The 24,305-nt window shown below is 41.4% G+C and overlaps 1 protein-coding gene across 3 annotated transcripts in view; it reads left to right on the top strand.

Annotated features, from left to right (window-relative positions):
• The first annotated feature begins 4,984 nt into the window (after positions 1 to 4,984).
• Positions 4,985 to 24,305, top strand: part of igsf9bb (immunoglobulin superfamily, member 9Bb) — a 749,555-nt gene continuing 730,234 nt past the window's right edge. For all 3 annotated transcript variants that reach the window (XM_072238319.1, XM_072238320.1, XM_072238321.1), the window contains exon 1: positions 4,985 to 5,348. In XM_072238319.1, coding sequence (XP_072094420.1) covers positions 5,285 to 5,348 — 64 coding nt within the window. In that variant the 5' untranslated portion in view covers positions 4,985 to 5,284. The remainder of the gene's footprint in view (positions 5,349 to 24,305) is intronic.

The following is a 24,305-nucleotide window of genomic DNA, read 5'->3' on the forward strand; positions in this document are numbered from 1 at the left end:
TCAGCAGGTCAGTCTAGTATATGACCATGATGAGGAATGGGTAGAATGCCCCAAATGAAGATCCACTCAGAAGAATGCCCTATCTATTAAAGACGTCCCTGCGATAGTGGTACCATTGATGCATAGTTACTTAAGCTGGATTCCACTACCCCCTGCTTTTGCAATTAGTGCACTTGATACATTTGCCAGTATCTTGGAAATTGGCACTACCTCCCACAAATACTTTCTTTTTTATTATTAATGGCTTTTGGGATTCACTGTCTATGTACAGCAGAGCAGAGTTTAGAGAAGAATATGGCAGCCAATAGCCACTCCCCATGGGTGATGCTACCACTACTACTTCTGCTTGCTTGTGATTCACCAGGTACAAACCTATTACACTCTCTGATGGCACCAACCATGCCAACAGCTGCTCGGCTGTCAGGTTGGCATATGTCCTGCGATGATACACCTTTAGAAGCAATGAGTTCATCTGAGAAATTTCATCATCTCTGGAGAGAGGCTACTCATCATTGTGCGTTGGCTCTGCAGGAGAGATGCAACAGATATGATTAACCATTGAAATGTAACATACTGTCATGTCATGATTAAGGTGGATATATTTTAACTTTGATTTCCTGTTAAGATGACTTTCCTCAGTTTGGAGATTTGAGTTGTAGAAACTACATTTGTCACCTCACGACAATGAAGTCCCAAGAGTTATGGGGTTTCAATAGCAAAACCAGGTCCACCTGCAAAATGAGGTGCAAGTCTGGCAAAACTGCAGCCAATGACCATATGAGAACTAGACGTCAAAAGCGGCATGCTATAGCAAGAACTAATTAAGACCACAACTAAAGATTCAGGGACATCCCCTGCAGTCTTGCCACAGTCACCCAAGAATGGTGATGGACAATTAGTGGCTAATGAGAGGAGGAGGCTCCAGACCTCACTAAAACCTTGACTCGAACTTGGACAGAAGAGGTGAATGTTGGATGTGAGGGCAAGACCTTGACCTCAAAGCAATGCTTTTTATCAAAATGAAGTCAACATGCATGAAGGACAATCATTTCACAGGCTGAAATCATTCTACGCACAAGTGAAGATGGTTGTGATCATCTAGATAATATTCAAATGAAGAGCTACGAACAGCAAATAACATTCATATCACAAAAGTGTCAAGTGATTGCCATGTCCAGCTATGTTTGTGATTTACATTCAATGAAATTAATATCACCAAGTCCTCTACCATCAGCATTCTGGGGCTCATTCCAATAAGAGTGATCACAGAGCAGTATGGACAAAAGCAGTCATTGTCTGTGTTGTCTATGATAAGTGAATCTTCTTACTCCCCAAAGCATTTTTATTATTGAAAAGTTGGTGGGATAACAACAGGTGCAACAATATTCAAGAAATCCAATACCACTCAGGACAAGGCAGGTTACTTCATTGAAACGCATCCACCTCTCCGCAGATTCATTTCCTTCATTACTAGTATACTATGCCTCTGCTTTCTGCAAATGTAAAATGGATTAATGTTACCTAAACTTCTCAAACAGCAGCTTGTAAGACTATGATCGCTACCACCCAGAAGGACAAAGACAGCCAGCCCATGAGAGACTACAGTTTCCCTGTCAAATTGTATCTCATCTAGTTTTGAAATCACATCACTGGGTCCAATGTCTGGAACTTCTTTGGAGTAGCATTGTGGAATTACCTTTATTAGATCTGTAGAGATTTGAAAAGTAGATCAACACCATCTTCTCAAGGGTATTTAAGGAAATAAATACTAGCCTCAGTTGCATGCTTACATCCCGTACATCAGTAAAATAAATTGTCCTCAATAGAGTTGTCCTGAATAGAGTTAAGGATGAGGATTATCCTTTGATTCTCAAGGAAGGTCCTGATTGAAGAAGTGGAGTTCAACCTGCAGTCATTACTGTACTGCACTTTTAGAGCAAGCAACCAAGTGGGAATTTCTACTTTTCCCATGCCTCTTCTTCACTTCTTAGGAAGCATGTATGCCACATTCTCAAAGTCCTCTTTTGGGCACTCCTCTCCTTATAATACAAAGGAGTTCAGCACAAATTAATAGGATTTTAAAAAGTTCTCTCTCTGACAGCTGTAAAGATCCAATATAAATGGGAATGTTAGATTACAGCTTACTGTTGGCATCAAAAAATGGCTATAATCTAGTCATAATCCAAACTGGAGATTGCATGAGGGCAAAACATAGGATATATCCCTATCTCTTCTGGAGGGCTTCACCAACATTTAATTAAAATATACTAGATTAAAGTATCAGAATTCTTAATGGCTTCAGTGGATCTGTCCACATCTGTTTTCCAAAGTTTTAAGGAAGGTTGATTCCTCAATCTTTGAGCCAGGAAGTTGGCTTACTTTTCAGTTTTGGTCTGTGTGACTACAGACCCTCCAGTATTGTTAACTTTCAAATGCCTTTTGAAATGGTCAAGCAAGCCATTCAGTTCAAGGGGTAATTCTAGGTGGACAGTGAATTCTGATATTCTGTAGGAGACTCACATCCCGTGAACAAATAAAACCAACGTAATCTTCTTTTGCTTGTCACAGCTCACTCTTTGTTTCTGACCTCATATACCAACAACAGATTTGAGACTATGAACTCAGCAGTGCAAAAGAGATCAAATTGCCCTGTCACTAATTGAGATTGGTCTGGCTGTTGACACTAAGCACCTCTTCTTTAATAAACTATGACTGTTGAGTGTAAATCTTCCCTTGCAATTCAATTTTCCATGATGGTTCTCTCAGTCATTAGTGATTTCATTAGAGCTATTGCTAAAATACCACTGAGAAGCAGCATTGAATTATACTCATTATCCATTCAAATAAAGAAGAAATGATGTAATCACTAAGTCGATGATGTGCAATATTTCAGTTATAATCGTATTCTCTGCATCATAAAGACCTCAAGCACTGTCTCGGCAGACATGGTACTGGAACACTCACCCACTTTTGTCATGTCTAGACCAATCCATGCTCAAGATCTGCAGGCTGGTTACACGTTATCCATGAACTGGAAGCTTCAGTTCATCTAAAACCATAAGCCAAAATGTTTGCAACACTATGTTCCATTGTCATTTCTTTGTCCTTCAAAGTGATTGACACCAGGTTTTCCAACACCTCTATTTAAAAGTTTAGGTTTGTTGTTGGGGCCGGAGGCGAGGGATGAGCTGGTGGTTCAGCTCACTGCTCTGTGAGGTTTACGCATCTCTGCAACGAAATGAGGTTGTGGTCTGCAACTAACTGGCTCCTGAACTGTGGACTCACTTTTGTGAACTTCAGTTCTGAGCGATATTTATTTACTTTTTGTTGTTTACACGATTTGTTCTTTTTTCGCACAATTGGCTTTTGATGGTCTTTTTAATGGGTTCTGTTGGGTTTCTTTGTTTTGGTGGCTGCCTGTAAGAGGACAAATTTCAAGGTTGTATATAGTATGCAGGTGTACTTTGAACTTTGAAATTTGTACTCTGCTTCCTATAGTGTGTGTGTGTCTCGGACCAGAGGGCACAGCCTCAGAATAAAAGGACATCTCTTTAGAATGGTGATAAGGTGAAATTTCTTTAGGCAGAGGGTGGCGAATCTGTGGAATTCATTGCCACAGGTGTGGAAGACAAGTCATTGAGTATACTTAAGCAGAGGGTTATAGGTTCTTGATTAGTAAGGGTGTCAAAGGTTATGGGGAGAAGGCAGGAGAATGGGGTTGAAAGGGATAATAAATCAGCCATGATGGAATGGTGGAGCAGACTCAATGGGCCAAATGGCCTAATTCTGGTCCTATGTCTCATGGTCTTCCTGTAACTTTATTTCTCCCTGTATTTTCCCTGCCTATTCTACTTTCCTGCCTCTGGTCTTCTGCCTGTTTCTCCATTCTTTTATCCTGTCATTGGTCACCCCACTTTCAATTATTTATCTCTGACTTTGGAGACCACCTCACCCTCCAGAAGACCTTCGTCTTCCTTAATATCCTTCTTAAAAAAAAAGTTGTAACTTTTGTCCACCTCTTCAAGTTCATCGCTGCCACGACAATATGTTGACTGATTTGATCTGTATTAAGCGCTTTGAGATCTCCTTCCTATCCAAAAGTGATATATCATTGCAAGCTGTTGAATGTCAATTGTCCATTCCCACCTTTCTGGAGGGAAATACAACTGTGATTTTTGAAGGTCCTTGACACATTTGAAAGTTTTGAAATGCTGTAATCGATATTTCAAGAAAATGTCCAAATTTCTATAGATCAGTACTTTGATTGCTGTTGTTAGCCGTTAAAGAATGCCCAGGTTAGACTGTTGATTGGGAATCGCATACAAAAAAAACTCGAGATGTATTCCGGGTGTATATTACTTGCAATCCGCTGAACTTAGACTGTTTTTTCTTGCACGTTTTATCTTAGGGCGAATATACATTTGAACATCCGATTCAATAAAGTAACACGGATGACTTTAAGCTGCATGTTCAGTTTTTCTTACCTATTAGAAATTTAAATTTATTGCATCCGTGTTTTGATCTTAATCATGACTACATGAATTGTGGACCGGCGTTATCAAACGCTTCGTGTTGTGTTTTTAATTATATGAATAACTGTCCTGTTTTCGCCGGTGGCTGAATTTAATGAACTTTCGGTGTTACATGAGGCATGAAAATGCTCCGGTGCTCTGGGAGGATTGAGTATGGTGCTGTTCACCTTTAACGTCTGAAGGGTTGGAGAGAGGGTGCTCGGCAGCTGGATTTGCCGTCCTCCTCCTCCTCAACTCCTTGCTATTGCGCATGATACTGCGGCGCTCCAGCCGCTCCACCTCAACCCACCTTGAAACAGGCAACCCGTCACCCTCTGACGGGCGTCACTCTTCACCAATCAGCGTGGCAGTCGGGGACACCTCAGCCAATCCACAACACACGAGTAGCTGAAGGGGCGGGCACTGACTTGGCCACCATCAAGTTAGGTTGCTGGCGCGAGGGGGAACCCGCTCTCTCCGTGCTGAGAAAGAGCAGGAGTTAGAGGCTGGGAAGAGTGTTAAGTCCATTCCAGAGGGATGTAACCGAATGAGAGAGGGAGAGACAGGTAAAGAGAGGAGAGACAGAGAGAGAAAGAGGCAGGGAAAGAGAAAGAAGAAGAAGAAGAAAAAAGAATGAGCAGGATATGAAGAGGACATCATCCGAAGGATTGCATTGCACTGATGATCAGAACAGGGGTATTTCCAAGGAGCATCTAAAAGTGAAGAGCTCTAAGATATGATCCAGCCAGATCTCACAGTGGGGTGACAGTACTATGATTTGGTATGTGGCCACTTTGCTAGCGGGTGTAATCAGCACTAGAGGATCGGCAGCTCAAGGTGAGTTGAAGTTCAATACCATTCTGCCCAAGTTTATTCACTGATGATGCGATTGTGCTGACAGCGCCGGATTTAACTGATTCGGGGAATGGGAGCCGTGTGCTTTTCGTTGAACGTTTGGAATTGTTCTGTATTTGTCCGAATAACAAACGAAAGGTGCTCGGTGAAAGATGCTCCCTCTTCCCCCCCCCCCCCCCCCCGTTACGTCGGGGCACTGCCAAGCGGTATGCAAAGTTACGGGCTTTCTGGAGGAGAAGGGGAAACTTTTGCCCTTAGTTTGAGAGAAGTTCTCTGGGTTGCCCATTCCCTGGCATTCCGTGCTGTCAGGGAACGCAGACGTTTGAACATCTGGCGGGCAGACGCACAGTTTGCTGCTTCTTTGGTTTGAGATTCTGTAGAAAACCTGTCAGTTTCGGCAACTTTGCCTATGCGGTTGGGGCACTGGCTCCGGTTTATTCTGTTGGGTGGACGGGCTGCAGCTGGGGTGTGAATGTGACTGCAGTGCCAAACGATGCCTCACACATTCGGGACTGAAAGATGCTTCCTACTGCGAGGATGAAAGCGAAAGTTTAATGGGAAATAGGGGATCGAGGAGTTCACTCTGCATAACCTATCTCGGGCCGAAATTGGGATGATTTGGATGTTTGATGCATTTATACATTTATCCAAATCTGATTCGATAATTGTGAAACTCCACCTATTTCACACGAAAAGGCATTCAGCTATTACATGGGTTAAATATTAATTAGAACGGACGTTTAGGTTGCTCCCGATGACAGGGCATTCCTCTCTCTGCTGCAATATATCTTAATGGATAAAATCTGTATGGGAAGAGTTATAGGGGAGCATGACACACACGTGACAGTCCTCAGTGATGGGTGAGTCTGCTTGTCCAGCGGATCCGCAGGGGTTAATATTTCCGAGTGATCTAACCCCGCAATCCCCAACACTGCAGACGGCCCGGGTCCCCGTTGGCAGACTGCAATGTTGCACTCACTGGGGGAACGCTCTTACGGTTTATTTCCATACAGTTGCAGACAAAGCTTGTTTTTTTTTCACTCTCTCTCTAAAACGGCGCAGCGCCGCAGTATGTGTGTGTGGGTCCACGCTTCACATCTGGACCACTTGCCGTTAGTTCTCCTGAATGGGGATTCTCGTTCCTGTGCGTTCCTCTGGGACCGCGGTTACACGAGAAACCCGCATTACGCCGATCAATGAAAGTAGAACGGAAGTTTGGAAGGTCGCGCTTAAGGTGAGCAACGTGTTTTGGAGGTGGCGAATCTCCGCAGTCCGCTTAAAGCAGTGTTAGCGTTTGGAATTAATTCATCGCCGGCATTTCACTCCCCAGCATAATTCATAAGGCTTAACCAATCGGGGCTCTGCTTTGCATTGGCGATTATACCCATTCCTTTGCTGGGTTTGGGAATAAGAGTGCCACTCAGCCAGCCTCCAGTCTAAGGGAGCGAGGGAATAAGGAATGCACCGCATTGTAAAAAATCTGCTACTGCCTAGTCATAGGGAAACCCTTCCCGCTGCCAGCGGCCGCACTGCAAACTTCCACCGGCGGTTCTTGGAGCAACCTGTTCACTCTCTGACATCTTGCAAGATGTGCGCGGGCGGAGTGATGTCATCATTGCTCACTCCTGTATGTCACGGCGTCGTCATGTACTTGCGATGGGTGGTGAGTAACCGGTGCGAACACCAAGTACAGAACAACCCACTTAATAGCAAAACCCACTTGCACGATGATTAATTGCTCCAGAAGTAAGCCTTGATTTAAATACCCTAAATGACGACCCCCACTGTTCACAGAATCATTGCAGCCTATACCAATCGATCCTGATAAGGAAGTTGCAAATATTAAATAATGATGGGGAGAGTTCACTCGTTTTTGCAGATAAACAAAGCATTGTGGAGTGGCGTTTATTAATAAAACATTTAATAGGAATCATATCTTTAAATATGAGACTGCATTCGCCAAACATAAAACAAAAGGCGACGGAAACAAGAGAATGAATCCCACTTATTCTTCGATGTGACTCCTGTCCAAACTTTCTGTTCCCCGCATACTGAATAGGCTATGCCTCTAAGGGTAGGGTTAGCCAGTTCTCGTAGAGTTGCACTGTTCATACAGTTGTACGGCATGGAGATGGGCCATTCAGTCCATCACACTCATGCCTATTCTATACTGATCCCATTGCTTTTATCAGCTGCCTATCCACTATGCCTCTTAAATATGATTCTTTCTGATTGCACCTCCTCCTGTTGAAGAACATTCAAGATATCAACCTGTGTTAAAATAAGCCATTCTCTTCCACTTCCCCTTTAGAATTCCAACTTAATTATATGCAAACAACAGGAATTCTGCAGATGCTTGAACTTTGATGTGTGTTGCTTCAGTATATGCAATTGTTTTTGATGCTCATGCCATGGGAAAAAAAGATCCTATCTCTGGCCCTTATAATTTTATATATCTCTATCAGGTTTATATTTATAGACTTCCTTCATTCCAAGGAATACAAGCCCAGCCTATCCAACTTTTCCCAATGATGAAAGTTCTCCAACCAACCAATGATGAATCTTCTCTGCACCCACTCCCGCGCAGCCTGAAGTGTGGTGACCGGAACAGATCACAATACTACCAGTGTATATAAAGTTGCAGTGTAACCTCCCTATTTTTATATGCCACATTCTGCCCTCTTCATTCACCATCCAATCTGTGTTGCCATTTTCAGGGAACTGTGCATTTGTACCTCAAAGTCTCTCCACTCAGTAATGTTCCTGTCATTTACTGTATATGCCCTACCCCAATTTGATTTTACAAAATGCATCAGCTCGCACTTGTTGGAATTAAATTCTACTTGCCAATGCTCCAGCTAGCTTTCCATCAGATCAACATCCAGCTTTAGTCTCAGACAATTTTGCTTGCTTCCACAACACCACCAACTTTCATGTCATCTGTAAAGTTACTAGTTATTCCGCCTGAATTTACACCAAAATTATTAATATAAATCACAAAATCAAAGGTCCCACAACTAATCTACGCTTCACATTGCTGTTTGAAGAGTTTCAACTGGAAAGATAAGCTTTCTCACTATCCTTTGCCTCTTATCACCAAGACAATTTTGGATCCAGCTAGCCAGCTCACCTTGGATCCCAAATTTTTTAACCTTCTAGATCAGCTTATCATGCTTTATTAAAGTCCATATAAATAACATCTACTACTATGCTTTTAATCATCATAGGTACCTCCTCAAAGAGCTCAATAAAATTAGCAGGACTCCCCACACAAATTCACATTGACTATTTATGATTATCTCCTACCTGTACATAGATCCTAACCCTCAGCAATTTCACCAATAATTGTCCTGCTTTTGATGTACATCCCATCTGCCCGGGTACTGCAGGACATCTCAGGAGATGGACTGTGGCTTTCTTCTCCTGATATTCTCCACAATAGGTTAGGTAGTGGTCCTGGGACCTCGTGAGATCTTTGCTGTTAATCTGCTCTTCATCTGTCCCAGGTGTTAACTGTAACTGGAGCCAAGTCCTCACCGGAGGAACTTCCTCGGCCACACCATTCGACAGCCATTCCAACTTGCTGAGTTTCTCTCACTTTCCTCATGCAGTAAGACCATAAAATCATATAAGTAGGAAGGAAGGCAGCCATTTGGCCCATCAGGTCTGCTCCGCCAGTCTATGATGGCTGATTTATTATCTCTCTCAACCCCATTCTCCTGCCTTCTCCTCAAAACCTTTGATGCCCTTTCTAATCAAGAACCTATCAACTTCCGCTTTAAATATACCCTCCACAGCCGCCTGTGATAATGAATTCCAGATTCACCACTCTATGGCTAAAGAAACTCTTCCTTATCTCTGTTCTAAAGGGTTTCTGAGGCTGTGCTCTCTGGTCGTAGACTCTCTCACAACAGGAAACATCCTCCACATGTCCACTCTATCTTGGCCTTTCAATATTCAATAAATTTCAATGAGATCCCCTTCATTCTTCTAAACTCCAGTATCTGATTCTAATGATGTTAATGATACAGTCAATAACAAAAAAAATTCTTAATGAACGGCAATGGTGCATTGGCTATTATCTATATAAGATAAGATGCTTCTGAAAATCCAGTCGAATAGAGTTGGATTTGCATCCAAAGTTGTAGGGACAAATAGTATGTGAAACCAGGGCTTAGCACAGCAAGCCTAGGGTGCCAATGCAATACATGAGAGAGGAAGGATTCTTTTTGATTTCCGTCTCTGATCACAACCTTGCCATTGTTGTAGTAATGCCTTTGGAGAGTTTGTTAGTTGTCAACCCATAACTAAAATGGTCATTGGCAGTTTCTAGACTAATGGTGTTAAAACTTTACCACAGAATAACAGCAGTGAATTCCCCAGGAATAAATCAGAATCAGGTTTAATATCACTGACATATGTCATGAAATTTGTTGTTATGCGGCAGCAGTATGTTGCAATACATAATAAAAACTGCGAATGCAGTAGGAAGAGGGGAAGAAGCTGTTCCTGAATCGTTGAGTGAATAAAACAACCTGTTGAGAATTTTGTCATATTAAGCCACTAACTCATCTGTTCGATGCTCAGGTTGCACATGGTTGTACAGTCCCACGTGGATCGCATTAGCTTTGTTATACAAATAAACTTCCGGAGAAAATTTGTCTAAGTGCATCTCTTTTCGTGATAACATAGTCTTTGTCACACATTTTCATTGCTAAGTTGGCCTAAATGGCATAAAAGTGTCCAGAACAACACACACAGAAAGCTGGAGTACCTCAGTAAGTCAGGCAGCATCTGTGGAGGGGAATAAACAGTCAGTGTTTCGGACTGAGACCCTTCACCAGGACTAGAAAAGAGGGGGGCAGAAGGCAGAATGTCAAGGTGATGAGGAAGGAAAGCTGGCAGATGATAGGTGAGGCCAGGTGAGGGAGAAGGTGGGGTCCAGGACTTTTTTTTTTGTTAATCTCAACTATGTAGACATGATTAATGCTCAAACATATAATGAGGTGAATATGGACGAAAGAAAGGATAGTTAAAAATATATGGAAGTACATATTTCAGGTGGGAGTGCAATGATTCAGATGTGACATTAGTTAATGTCGTCTTAATACATTTGGGATTTCATGGAGGAGGCTAGCTGCCATGATAACTGGTGATACATTTCACATGTCTGCGCTTAATAATGTATTCAACATTCTTCCAAATTCATTGCCAATGCATTATGGTGTTCAATGAGCCATTGGCAGGTGCAACACCCAGTGATGCCTGTTAACCCTTCAGTCAATTGTGTTTGCAGTTGTTGGGAAACCTGCCTGATTTCTGCCTTACACTGGAGTGGTAGTAAGTCATCTTCATGCCTCTGGGACTCTGGGACCAAAAACACATCCAGTTGATTAGCCTACCATAACCTATAGATTTCCTTTGAACTATGGACTATGATCTATGGACTCAATGTGAAGGACTCTACAACTCATGTTCTTGGTATTATTAATTTACTATTTATTTATTATTATTATTAATATTTGTTTTAATTTTTGTATTTGATCAGTTTGTCCTTTGCACATTGGTTGTTTGTCAGTCTTTGTGAGTAGTTTTTCATTGATTCATTCGTTCTACTGTGAATGCCCACAAGAAAATGAACCTCAGGGTGGTACATGGTGACATATACATACTTTGATAATAAATTTACTCTGAACTTTGAATAGTTTAGATCTACAAGCCAATATTCCATACTATTGTTTTGCTTATGGCAAAATCTATTGTCAAAACATTATTAGTTGTACAACAGTTGAGACAGATGTGAGGTTAAAATAGCAAAATTGCAGCAACACCAGCCCAGGAATTCATCCCCAGTCATTAGACTAAAGATTCAGGTTCAGGTTATTGCCATGTATACCAGGATGTAAAAAAAAATCCTTGCTTGTCTGAGACTCATTGAGTAAACAATTCTTACTTATTTAATCCCCATCACTCCTACTGGGGCGTAGAGTCCTCTGTCCAGGACCAGTCTTTCAAGTTGTCTTGAGTTGTAGTCCATCTTCTCCTTCTCCCAGGGATGAGGTCTTTGGAGCTTCTGATGATGGTTCTGTAGCTCTGGGTTTCTACAGGATGGGATTGGTAGTCCCATGCCCAACCCTCCTCCTTCCGCAGCCAGGCTTGGGCCCCTCCATGGCGGAGATACAGAGTAAACAATATACACGTCAATAACAACTACAGTGATGCGTACAATAACAACAAAATGGGGCAAAGTTTCGTAGTGCGAGCTGTAGTAGGGCAAAAAGAAATGCAAAGTATAGAAGAGTTAGAGTTAAGGGTTCGAGAACGTGGCAGCTTCACTGGGAGGGGAATCTGAGAGCGGTGATTGGTTCAGAAGTCTGATACATTGGGGACGAAGCTGTTCACAAGTCTGGTACCTCTGCATTTGTGGCTGTGCATTCTACTGAAGAGCTTGACATCGCAGATCTCAGCAGGTCAGGCAGTATCTAGAAGAGGGAAATAGAATTAGGATTTCTGGTCAGTGACCTTACATCAGAACTTAGTTCTGCATCCTGTATTGTGGTGTAAATATTTCAATAGGTTAAGAATGATTTCAGGTGTGCCTCTTGTCTGAACCTCTGGGATATCCCTAACAGTGACTGGCAAAGGGTGGCATGAAGCAGCATACAGGCATTTAACAGATTCGGTTTCTACTGCTTGTTTGTTTTAAGTTTAGAATGAATGGAGCTTGTAATAGAATAATTATTAGATTATGATTGGAACCCAGAAAAGCCAGCAATGACATGCCTGTTAGATAGACTTTTTTATTTATGCATTCTGCATTCTTCTTTAGCTATTCATTTGAACAGAAATCTGTCCAAAAATGCTTTTATTATTAAAATTGCATGAACTTGCACTTTCATTTTTGTACTGGTCAGGTTGGCCAGAGAGTCCTTTCAAGTATTGCTATCTTGTAATATATCACCAAGAAAATAGCATCATTTATATTTTCCCAGTTCATATTAATGAAACCAAAGCTGAAGTCTGGAAATATGATGTGTGAAATGAAAATTCCCGGGGAGAAATCAATCAAATTCACTCGTGTGCATTGATTATTCAAGAGCTTAAAACCTACTGCAATTTTGGGCTACTGAGTAGTTTTTTTTTGCTGAAGTGAGTAGTCGTTACTGGAGCCAGGTTGAGCTTTTGACATGTATAACACACTATAGATGCTTAATGTCTCAGGACACCAGAGGTTCCCCTGAAATATACTGTCAGTCTTTCACAAAATATGAAGCCTGAAAGTCTTAAAAGTAACACAGATGCATTGCTCTAATATTTATTTGGCAGGAAGCCTCTGAGAAATTTTCAGTGCACATTAAAAAAAAAATCCATTTAACTTTACTTCCCATTTTCCTTCCCTATTTGCTGCCATATAAATGTTTCTTTCTTGTCTCCATCACGTTTTTACTCTAGTATTGTTCTCTACTGCCTTATAAGAGATGCTCCTGGAATGAGTAGGGTACTTGTCACTTTACTGTCATTGCTGCTGTTGTGTCCTTGAGGAACTAGAATATTATCTTCACTGAATTGCTCAGTTCCTTGAACTGCTCATGCCTGGTCCAAGTAAAATCACAGGAAGTGTTTTCATCTGAATGCATCTGTTTAAGTCCAATTACGACGAAAGCGCAGCAGCGCCTCTACTACTTTAGGAATCAGCGGAGACTTGGCGTGAATCTAAAACTTTGAAAAACTTCTATAGATGTGTAGTGGAGAGTATATTGACTACTTGCATTACGGCCTGGTATGGAAGCACTAATGCTTTTGAATGGAAAATCCTACAAAAGATAGTGGATTTGGCCCAGTACATCACGGGTAAAGCCTCCCCACCACTGAGCATATCGGAAAGCAGCATCCATCATCAAAGATCCTCGCCACCCAGGCCATGCCCTCTTCTTGCTGCTGCCATCAGGTAGAAGGTACAAGAGCCTCAGGACTCACACCACCAGGTTCAAGAACATTTACTACCCCTCAACCATCAGGCTCTTGAACAAAAGAGGATAACTACACTCACTTGCCCTCACTTACACTCACTCATTGAGGTGTTCCAATAACCAATGATCTCATTTTAAGATCTCATTATCTCATGTTCTCATGATTTATTGCTATTTACTTATATTTGCATTTGCACAGTTTGTTGTCTTCTGCACTCTGGTTGATCTTTCATTGATCCTGTTATAGTTACTATTCTATGGATTTGCTGAGTATGCCCGCAGGGAAATGAATCTCAGGGTTGTATACGGTGACATATATGTACTTTGATAATACATTTACTTTGAACTTTTTGTCATATCTGAATCAGTATGGTGTCTCATCACTTCTTTTGCTTCTCTGTCTCATGGCCCATCTGAAAATAAAATCAGATTCTACTTAACAGCACTTAGCAGCTGACCAAGAAATGCACATGATTGGCATACCATACATTTTAGTTTGATTTTATTTCCCTTTATCGCTAGCGTGCATTGAGAAATCCCCATGTTTTGAGTTTAATTGGCAGTTTGCCAATTACATCATGAATTCTGTAGCACTTGCATCTGTTTTTTTTTTCTACACATTTATCTCCAGTGCAGTATTGAGGAGCTCATACGTTGTTATAGTTTCCATTTTCTGGATAAGCTAATAACTTTCATCTTCAAGTGCAGAAGAGGTTCACCAGGGTGCTGCCTGGTTCAGAGGACATGTGCTATCATGTGAGGCTGGATAAACTTGGATTGTTTTCTTTGGAGTGGCAGAGACTGACGGGAGATCTGATAGAGGTTTATAAGATTATGGGAGGCACAGATAGAGTAGACAGGGAGTATCTGTCTCCCAAGGTTGAAGTGTCTAATGCCTGAGGGCATGCATTGAAGCTGAGAGGGGGTAGATTCAAGGGGGGTGTGAGGGTAAGTTATTTTACTCAGAGAGTGGAGATGCCTGGAATGCACTGCCTGGTATGGTGGTAGAGGCAAATACATTGGAGGCTTTTAAGAGACGTTTAGATAGGCACATGAATGTGAGAAAGATGGAGGGATATGGACATTGTGTAGGTAGGAGGGACTAGTGTTTGGATTTGTTTTTTAGCTGGTTCAGCACAACATTGTGGGCCAAATAGCCTGTTCCTGTGCTGTACTCTTCTATGTTCTATTAGTTATTAGATACATCCATGGAATTATGTAAAGAAGAGTATTTTTCCCATGACTTGATCAACTCAGAATGGTAAACTAGTATCATATTTCATTTTCTTTTGTAATTTATTGCTTGCAGATCAGCTGTTCTGTTTGCTTGTAAAACAACTATGTTTACATTTAAAGAATCCTCACTTTGTTGTGAATTGCTTTGGGATGCTGCTATTTAAATTCTGTCTTACTTTCTTTTCTCCTGCTGCAAGGGTACCTCCTGAAGTCGTTACAAAGACAGTTCATTATATTTTTTGGGTTGACAACAGTAAAGTGACAACTTCATGTTGCTCTTTTTAATTGATGATCTGGCCAGTTTTGAATGCGTAATTGGGAAGCCTCTCTGCAGTGCTTATTTCCAGCATTTAAACGAAGGTAAGCTCACGTGGAGCGGCTGTTGTTGGAATGGCCCGGTGTGAGAGTGGACTTTAAAACTTTGGCTCGAGAGGTTTCAGAGAGAGAAGGCTTTGGAAAAGACCAGGTAAGACCATCAGTCTTTCCTCTTTATACTACTCAGATGGACTCATTGCTGAGGGGGTTTGTAGCTGAGACCTAAACAAGATTACTGGCAACATAGCAATTAAATAAAAAGGTAACAAATTACAAATAATAAAATAAAGTAAGGATATAGGATCACATATATACTGCCCATTACGCTGCTGGCATTTAGGGCAGCAATGAAGGTCCTCCATCTCTGGCCATGTTCAGGGCTTCCTTCATCATGTCAGGAGCTTCCTCACGCTGCTGTCAGTCACGCAAGTCCTGGGTGGAGACTCAGGAATACCATTGCACTCAGATGTAGAAGGATTCTTCGTTGCTGTTTCCATAACAGTTTTGTTTTACCAGTCAGGGTTGTTAACCCTGAGATACAGGATCAGGTGATTTGTTATAGCTGCATGGTGTGGGAGTTGGTGGACCCCGTTGTGGTTAAAGGTGACAACATCTGCAGCAAGTGTTGGCCGCTCGAGACCTCAGGCTTGGAACCGATGACTTGGAATCTGAGCTTCAAACACTGTGATACATCAGAGAAGGAGGAAGGGAAGGGAAGGGGAGCGGAGGGAGTTCTCCTGACACTGTGTTTCAGGGGGCAGTCACATCCGTTAGATTAAATGCTTCAAATACAGTTTGTGTTAAATGATTACTATTAAATGTGAGGCTGAATGATAGGTGTGGGAGAAGTGGGTTTGTATTTGTGAGACATTGGCACCAGTACTTTGGAGAAGGGAGCTATTCCAATGGGACAGGCTCCACCTGAACCAGGCTGGGACTATGGTCTTGGCAAATCTCATAACTAGGGCTATGAATAGGGTTTTGATCTAAATAGTAGGTTGGGTGGGTTCAACAGATTGGGAAAAATATGGATAAAGTATGGAAGGCAATGACAGGAAAGGTTAATGAAGTCTACAGGATATAAAAAAACAAAGTTTAGAAAGGGATAAGAATTTAATTTAAGGCAGCTTGGACTCAAATTTAAGAAGATTTGTGGGGAATCCACGACTAAAGGTGTGATATTTGATTGCATGTAGTACACAGATCAAGGCAGGTGAGCTTATAGCACACATAGAAATTGGCAGGGTAAAAAGACCCTGATGGGAGTTATATACAGGACTATAAATTGTAGTCGGGATGTGGAGTACAATTTATGGGAGGTAGAAAAGGCATGTCAAAAGGGCAATGTTACAATGGTCATAGGGGATTTCAATATACAGGTAAATTGGGAAATGGCTAAAATTGATTACATCGATGCTATCAGGGATGACAGTAGCACAGCGACGGCTGGAGTGTCTGTAAGGAATCTGGAAGACACGAGATCATTTCATCCCAAAGAAGTGTCATTCTAAAGGGTGGATGACAAGGGAAGACAAAGGCAGCATAAAAGTTAAGAAGAGGGCATATATTTTGCAAAGATTAGCAGGAAGCTTGAGGATTGGAAAACTTTTAACAACCAACAGAAGTCAACTGGAAAAGTTGAGAAAAGATGTACAGGCAAGTTAGCCAATAATATAAAAGGGGTTACTAAAAGCTTTTTCTGATATATAAAAAGTAGAAAGAATGGGCACTGGGCCACTAGAAAATGACGCTAGAGAAGTAGTAATGGGAAAAAAAGAAATGGCAGATGAACTGAATAAGTATTTTGTGTCGGCCTTCATTGTGGAAAACACCAGCAGCATGTGAGAAATTTGAGGGTGTCAGGTGGCAGAAGTGAACGTTGTTGATAAGTCACCTGGACTGGACAGGCTACATCCCAGGGATCTGAAAGAGGCAACTGAAGAGAATGCGGGCACATTAGTAATAATCTCTCAAGAATCAATGGATTCTGGCATGGTTCCAGGGGACTGCAAAATCACAATATCACTCCACTCTTGAAAAAGGGAGGGAGGCAGAAGTCAAGATATTATAGGAGAGTTAGTCTGACTTTAGTGCTCGGTAAAGATTTAGAGTCTATTATTAAGGATGAGGTTTTGGGGTACTTGGAAGCACATGATAAAATAGGCCAAAGTCAGCATGGTTTCCTCAAAGGGAAATCTTGCCTGATAAATCTGTGGAATTCTTTGAGGAAGGAACAAACAGGATAGACAAAGAAAAGAGAAGAATCGGTGGATGTTGTGTACCTGGATTTTCAAAAGGCTTTTGACAAGATGCTGTATAGGAGGCTGCTTAACAAAATAAGAGCCCACAGTATTACAGGACAAATGCCAGCATGGATAGAAGATTGGCTGACTGGCAAGAGGCAAAGATTGGGAATAAAGGGGGCCTTTTCTGGTCTGCAGACTACAGGTGGTCTGCAGGGGTTGTCTTGGGACAGCTTCTTTTCACATATATATGTCAATGATTTGGATGAAGGAATTGATGGCTTTGTGGCCAAGTTTGCAGACAATATAAAGATAGGTGGAGGGGCAGGTAGTGTTGAGGAAGCTGGGAGTTTGCAGAAAGACTTGAACAGATTAGGAAAATGGGCAAGGAAGTGGCAGATGGAACATAATGTAAGGATTATATGGTCATGCATTTCGGTAGAAGGAATAAAGACACATACGGGGAGTAAATTCATAAATGGGAGGTGCTAAGGGACTTGGGAGCCCTAGTGCAGGATTCCCTAAAGCTTAACTTGCTGAGGAAGGCAAATGCAATGTTAGCTTTCATTTTGAGTGGACTATATGTAAAATTAAGTGCTTGTCTTCATCTTGCAATGCAGCTTAGAATATATTACTCTCAGCTTGCAGTGCCCACTTTATGTACTTGTGAATATTGACTGTAATAATGTGAATCTGCTTTGAATTAATTTTGTTCATGTAACTCAAATCCAGCAGCAAACCCAGCTAATTATGTTGCCAGAGAACATTTGGTACCTAAAATAAGATTTTGTTTTTAAACTCTAATAAAGCTGGAACAAACCATATGGAATATCACAGGCCACTGTGATTCAGCAAACTGATGATGAATAAATTAGCATGTTCAAATGGCAGCACAAAGTTCAGCAAACTGATGACTCAAATTTAGCCTTCAATACAAACCCGTAGCAAAAAGGAGGCTCACAAAGAGAAGCAGTGAGATATAGAGAGTCCCATGCTGTATTCAGACATCCCACCCTGCAAAAACTCATTTCAGGGAGGTAACAGCCCCACCTCCCACAACCCCGTATCCGCCCCTCCCCCGGTCGACCTCCAAGGGTGTATGTAATACTTTGTTTAGTGATTTTGTCTAATCTGTAAAGTTGGGTATATGCAGAAAATGTGGCATTAAAATATGTACATATATTATCATGTTTATTCTATTACAACTTTAAGCAAGTCTACAGGGAGTTTGGCCTCATCACGTAGGACATCAATAGAGTAGCTCCTTAGCAGCTAGTTTAAATAACGTTAGCTATGCTAATGAATGAATGACACCTGTTAAACTCACCTCAACATGTCTTTTACATTTTAACCCACCATGGGCAATAGAAAAGTCACTGTTGCAAACAGTGCAGCGAGCAACACTGTCATTATTTTTGAGGTCGACTGTAAAGCCCACTCACAGAGAAAACTGATAGGTTTACTCAGCATGAAGAGAGACCAATCAGGATGCTCGCTCTTGCCCTCCCTCTTCCTCTCCCTCTCGCTCTCAAAAAAATCGATTTCTGGGATATTGTATATAATTTCCGGGCATCAGGGAGCTGCTATCAATATGCGGGAAACTTCCGGGAGAGATGGGATGTCTGTGTATTTGTTGATATCTTGGTGCACAGAACCACAGTGTTCCACGCTTTTAGGAATACCATCCATACTGTGGTACTGTTGGTTTTAATGTTTAGGGCTCAACAAAACTACGTTGAATTTAAATGCTGGCCAAGATAGACTGGAAAGGCAGGGTGTTGGGACCGCAGACAAGAGTCAGGCCGATTTCGCTCACTCTGTTGTGATCTTCACTCCTCTTTCCGTGACGCTGAGGCCGTGAGACTGCCCCCGGCTGCTGTGCTTCATGTCTACAAGCGTCGCGGCGATTCGCCCTGCTAATATGAAGAACTGAGACTGAGGCTTTGGCCCTACTCTGGGCTGCTCCAGGGATTCGGATCTAAGGACTCTATTTGGTTCAGAAAGCTGTGCTCATGTCTACTATTCGCATGATATTCTTTTCTCTCTCTTTCTCTGCGCATTCGGTGTTGGTCTTTCTTAATTTAATTGAGTTCTTTCGGGTTTCTTGTTTTGTGATACATTCTTTGATAATAAATATACTTGAATCCCGAATCTTGAGCTGGCTCTGTCTGGTCTTTGTTTCTCTGCGTGAATGTATTTTCCAACCATGATGCCAAAAAGCTAGTCAAAAAATTCTATTGTGAAAGAATTACATGAAATTTCAAATGAATTGAAAATGAAAATAACAATTATCTTTGCAGGTTCTGAAAATGGACAATACATACATCTGCTGAGAGATTGCTTTTGGTTCCAGGGAACAGGGCCAACTTCCTTGCAGTGCTACCAACTGCTTATACTTACAGGCTAATTGAGATCATACATGGAAACTCGATGCCAAGCTATCCATTGGGGCTCAGTCAACATATCTAGATTAAATATCAAAGGCAATCTAAACCCATTCAGTATTGGAAGTTTTGAGTTGTACTCTGCCTGCCTGCCTGAGAGACTGACATGTGTAGCTGAGCTTGTATGTTTTCCAACAGGTGGCTTAGAATATATTTGTTGCATTGAAATAGGGCTTGTTGGTCTCCATGTGCTTCTTAGTTTCAGTAGGAGTTGGTAAAATTGCTCTTCAACTTTGGGATGAAACTTTTGAGTGGGCAGAAGCTAAGTTAAGACACCTATCTCAAGACTCTAGCATAGAGACTTATTCACAGTTACCAAAATATTAACATGACATGGTACCTGTTTTTTAAAATCTTTTAACAGTAAGAAATCATAATCATCACATTAAAAACAGGTGCTTGAAACTTTTCTAACTCATTGGAGGTGAGGACAGTTAAATGTGGCACAAGCAAGAGAAAATCTGCAGAAGCTGGAAATCCAAGCAACGCACACAAAATGCTGGAGGAACTCAGCAGGTCAGGCAGCATCTATGGAAAAGAGTAAACAGTTGACATTTCAGGCTGAAACCCTTCTTCAGGACTAAGAAGGGTCCTGGCCTGAAATGTCGACTCTTTACTCTTTTCCATAGATGCTGCCTGGCCTGTTGAGTTCCTCCACCATTTTGTGTGTGTCGCTTCAGTTTAATGTGGCATTTGTCCATCATTAAAAAGAAGCCAGGGTGCTTGATTTTGTCACTCTTTTTAAGTGACAAAGAAATGCATTGTCAGTAAATTCAACCATTTAAATGGTTTACTGTAGAATGCATACAGATAACATTCTTGACTAGTTAACTCTTGCTTCTGTATTCCAATCAGAATGTCGATAACATTCAATTTAAAATAGGAAATTGGCTAATCTCTCCATCTCAGCATTTTGGTTATAAACAGCAATGCCATCTCACAGATAAACAATGAATAGGAATATTTTTAACACAAAAGTATTCACTTAAACTTCTAGAAGCATAGAAAACCCACAGCACAATACAAGCCGTTCGGCCCACACTGCTGTGCCGAACATGTCCTTACTTAGAAATTACCTAGGGTTAACCATTGCCCTCTACTTTTCTAAGCTTCATGTAGCTATCCAGGAGTCTCTTAAAAGACCCTATCATCTTCACTTCCACCATATTCGCCGGCAGCCCATTCCACACACTCACCACTCTCTGCGTAAAAAAACTTACCCCTGACATCTTTTCTGTACCTACTTCCAAGCACCTTAAAACTGTACCCTCTCGTGTTAGCCATTTCAGCCCTGGGAAAAAAGCCTCTGACTATCGACACGATCAATGCCTCTCATCATCTTATACACCTCTATCAGGTCACCTCTCATCCTCTGTTGCTCCAAGGAAAAAAGGCCAAGTTCACTCAACCTATTCTCATAAAGCATGCTCCCCAATCCTTGTAGATCTCCTCTGCACCCTTTCTATGGTTTCCACATCCTTCCTGTAGTGAGGTGACCAGAACTGAGCACAATACTCCAAGTAGGGTCTGACCAGGGTCCTATATAGCTGTAACATTACCTCTCGGCTCTTAAACTCAATCCCACGGTTGATGAAGGCCAATACACCATATGCCTTTTTAACCACAGAGCCAACCTGCGCAGCAGGTTTGAGTGTCTTATGGACTCGGACGCCAAGATCCCCCTGATCCTCTACACTGCCAAGAGTCTTACCATTAACACTATATTCTGCAATCATATTTGACCTATCAAAATGAACCACCTCACACTAATCTAGGTTGAACTCCATCTGCCACTTCTCAGCCCAGTTTTACATCCTATAGATGTCCCGCTGTAACCTCCGACAGCCCTCCAACACTATCCACAACACTCCCAACCTTTGTGTCATCAGCAAATTTACTAACCCCTCCCTCCACTTCCTCATCCTGAAACAAAATTTTTAGGAGTGGTAATAGATAATAAATTAAGCTGGAAACCACATATAAATTATGTCAAAGCAAAAATGTCAAAATCTATTGCAATACTGTACAAAGCGCAAGATTTCTTAAATCAGGAATCTTTGTATACATTATACTGTTCATTTATACCCCCATACAGGACTTATTGTGTCGAGGTATGGGGAGATACATACAAAACAAATACAAACTCAATTTTTCTACTCCAAAAGAAAGTCATACGAATTGTAAATAAAACAAGTTATTATGAGCCAACCAATCCACTGTTTATTCAACTAAACACTTTATAATTCAGAGATTTTGTAGATTTTAAAATAGTACAAATTATGTATAAAGTAAAAAATGGACAGCTACCTCAAAGTATCCAAAGGTTGTTTAAAATGAGAGAAAGTCAACATGATTTGAGAGGAACATGTATATTTCAAAAACAAAGGATAAGAACAAATGTAAAAAATTATTGTATTTCAGTCAGGGTGTGAATCTATGGAACAGTTGTAGTGAGAATTTAAAAAACATGATCCACACTTAACAAGTTTAAAATTATTTAAAAATAATTCAATGAACAAATATAAAATACATAATTTAAAATGAGTGGGAGTAATGTAAATAAATGATACTTGGAATTGGATTTTGTGTTAAAAGATGATGAAATTTTTTGTTTTGATGTGATGATTGACACCAAATATGTTGCTTTATAAGTAAGAGGGGTAGGCGTAATAAGCTGTAGCTTCAGCCTACACCCTTTTCGGTCTGTTTTAAAGAATATCTATTTTTGTTGTAATTTTGTCCTATGAAATTATCATTATGAAATCATCATTGAAAATGATGCTTTCTGTTATGTTTACACTGATCGAGGTAAATTTCATTCATTCATTCATCCAGGTCATTTATAAAAATCATGAAAAAAAGGGGTCCCAGAACAGATCCCTGAGGCACACCACTGGTCACTGAACTCCATGCAGAATATGATCCGTCTACAACCACTCTTTGCCTTCTGTGGGCAAGCCAGTTCTGGATCCACAAAGCAATGTCCCCTTGGATCCCATGCCTCCTTACTTTCTCAATGAGCCTTACATGGGGTACCTTATCAAATGCCTTGCTGAAATCCATATACACTACATCTACTGCTCTACCTTCATCAACGTGTTTAGTCACATCCTCAAAAAATTCAGTCAGGCTTGTAAGGCACAACCTGCCTTTGACAAAGCCATGCTGACTAGTCCTAATCATATTATGCCTGTCCAAATGTTCATAAATCCTGCCTCTCAGCCCAGGAAATTATAGACTCACTGGTCTATAATTTCCTGCGCTATCTGTGCTCCCTTTCTTGAATAAGGGAACAACATCCACAACTGTCCAATCCTCCAGAACCTCCCCCATCCCCATTGATGATGCAAAGATCATTGCCAGAGGCTCAGCAATCTCCTCCCTCACCTCCCACAGTAGCCTGGGGTATATCTCGTCCGGTTCCGGAGACTTATCCAACTTGATGCTTTCCAAAAGCTCCAGCACATCCTCCTTCTTAATGTCTATATGCTCAAGCTTTTCAATCCACTTCAAGTTATCTCTACAATTGCCAAGATCCTTTTTCATAATGAATACTGAAGCAAAGTATTCATTAAGTACCTCAGCTGTCTCCTCCGGTTCCATGCACACTTTTCCACTGTCACACTTGATTGGTCCTATTTTCTCACGTCTTATCCTCTTGCTCTTCATATCGTTGTAGAATGCATTGGGGTTTTCTTTAATCCCGTTCTCCATGGCCTTCTCATGGCCCCTTCTGGCTCTCCTAATTTCATTCTTAAGCTCCTTCCTGCTGGCCTTATAATCTTATAGATCTCTATCATTGCCTAGATTTTTGAAACTTTTGTAAGCTTTTCTTTTCTTCTTGACTAGATTTTCAACAGCCTTTGTACACCATGGTTCCTGTACCCTACCATCCTTTCCCTGTCTCATTGGAATGTAACTAGGCAGAACGCCATGCAAATATCCCCTGAACATTTGCCACATTTCTGCCGTACATCTCCCTGAGAACATCTATTCCCAATTTATGCTTCCAAGTTCCTGCCTGATAGCTTCATATTTCCCCTTACTCCAATTAAACACTTTCCTAACTTGTCTGTTCTTATCCCTCTCCAATGCTATAGTAAATGAGATAGAATTGTGATCACCATCTCCAAAATGCTCTCCCACTTAGAGACCTGACACCCGACCGGGTTCATTTCCCAATACCAGATCAAGTACAGCCTCTCCTCTTGTAGGCTTATCTACATATTGTGTCAGGAAACCTTCCTGAACAAACCTAACAAGCTCCACCCCATCTAAACCCCTTGCTCTAGGGAGATGCCAATCAATATTTGGGAAATTACAATCTCCCACCACGGCAACCCTGTTATTATTACGCCTTTCCAGAATCTGTCTCCCTGTCTGCTCCTTGATGTCCCTGTTACTATTGGGTGGTCTATAAAAAACACCCAGAAGAGTTATTGACCCCTTCCCGTTTCTAACTTCCGCCCACAGACACTCAGTAGACAATCCCTCCATGACTTAGTCCTTTTCTGCAGCCGTGATGCTATCTCTGATCAGCAGTGCCACGCCCCCACCTCTTTTGCCTCCCTCCCTGTCCTTTTTGAAACATCTAAAGCCTGACACTCTAAGTAACCACTCCTGCCTCTGAGCCATCCAAGTCTCTGTAACGGCCACAACATCATAGCTCCAAGTACTGATCCACGCTCTAAGCTCATCCGCTTTGTTCATGATTTCTAAATGCGTTTTCTC

This window comes from Mobula birostris, chromosome 20 (assembly GCF_030028105.1).
Source record: "Mobula birostris isolate sMobBir1 chromosome 20, sMobBir1.hap1, whole genome shotgun sequence".
NCBI lineage: Eukaryota > Metazoa > Chordata > Chondrichthyes > Myliobatiformes > Myliobatidae > Mobula > Mobula birostris.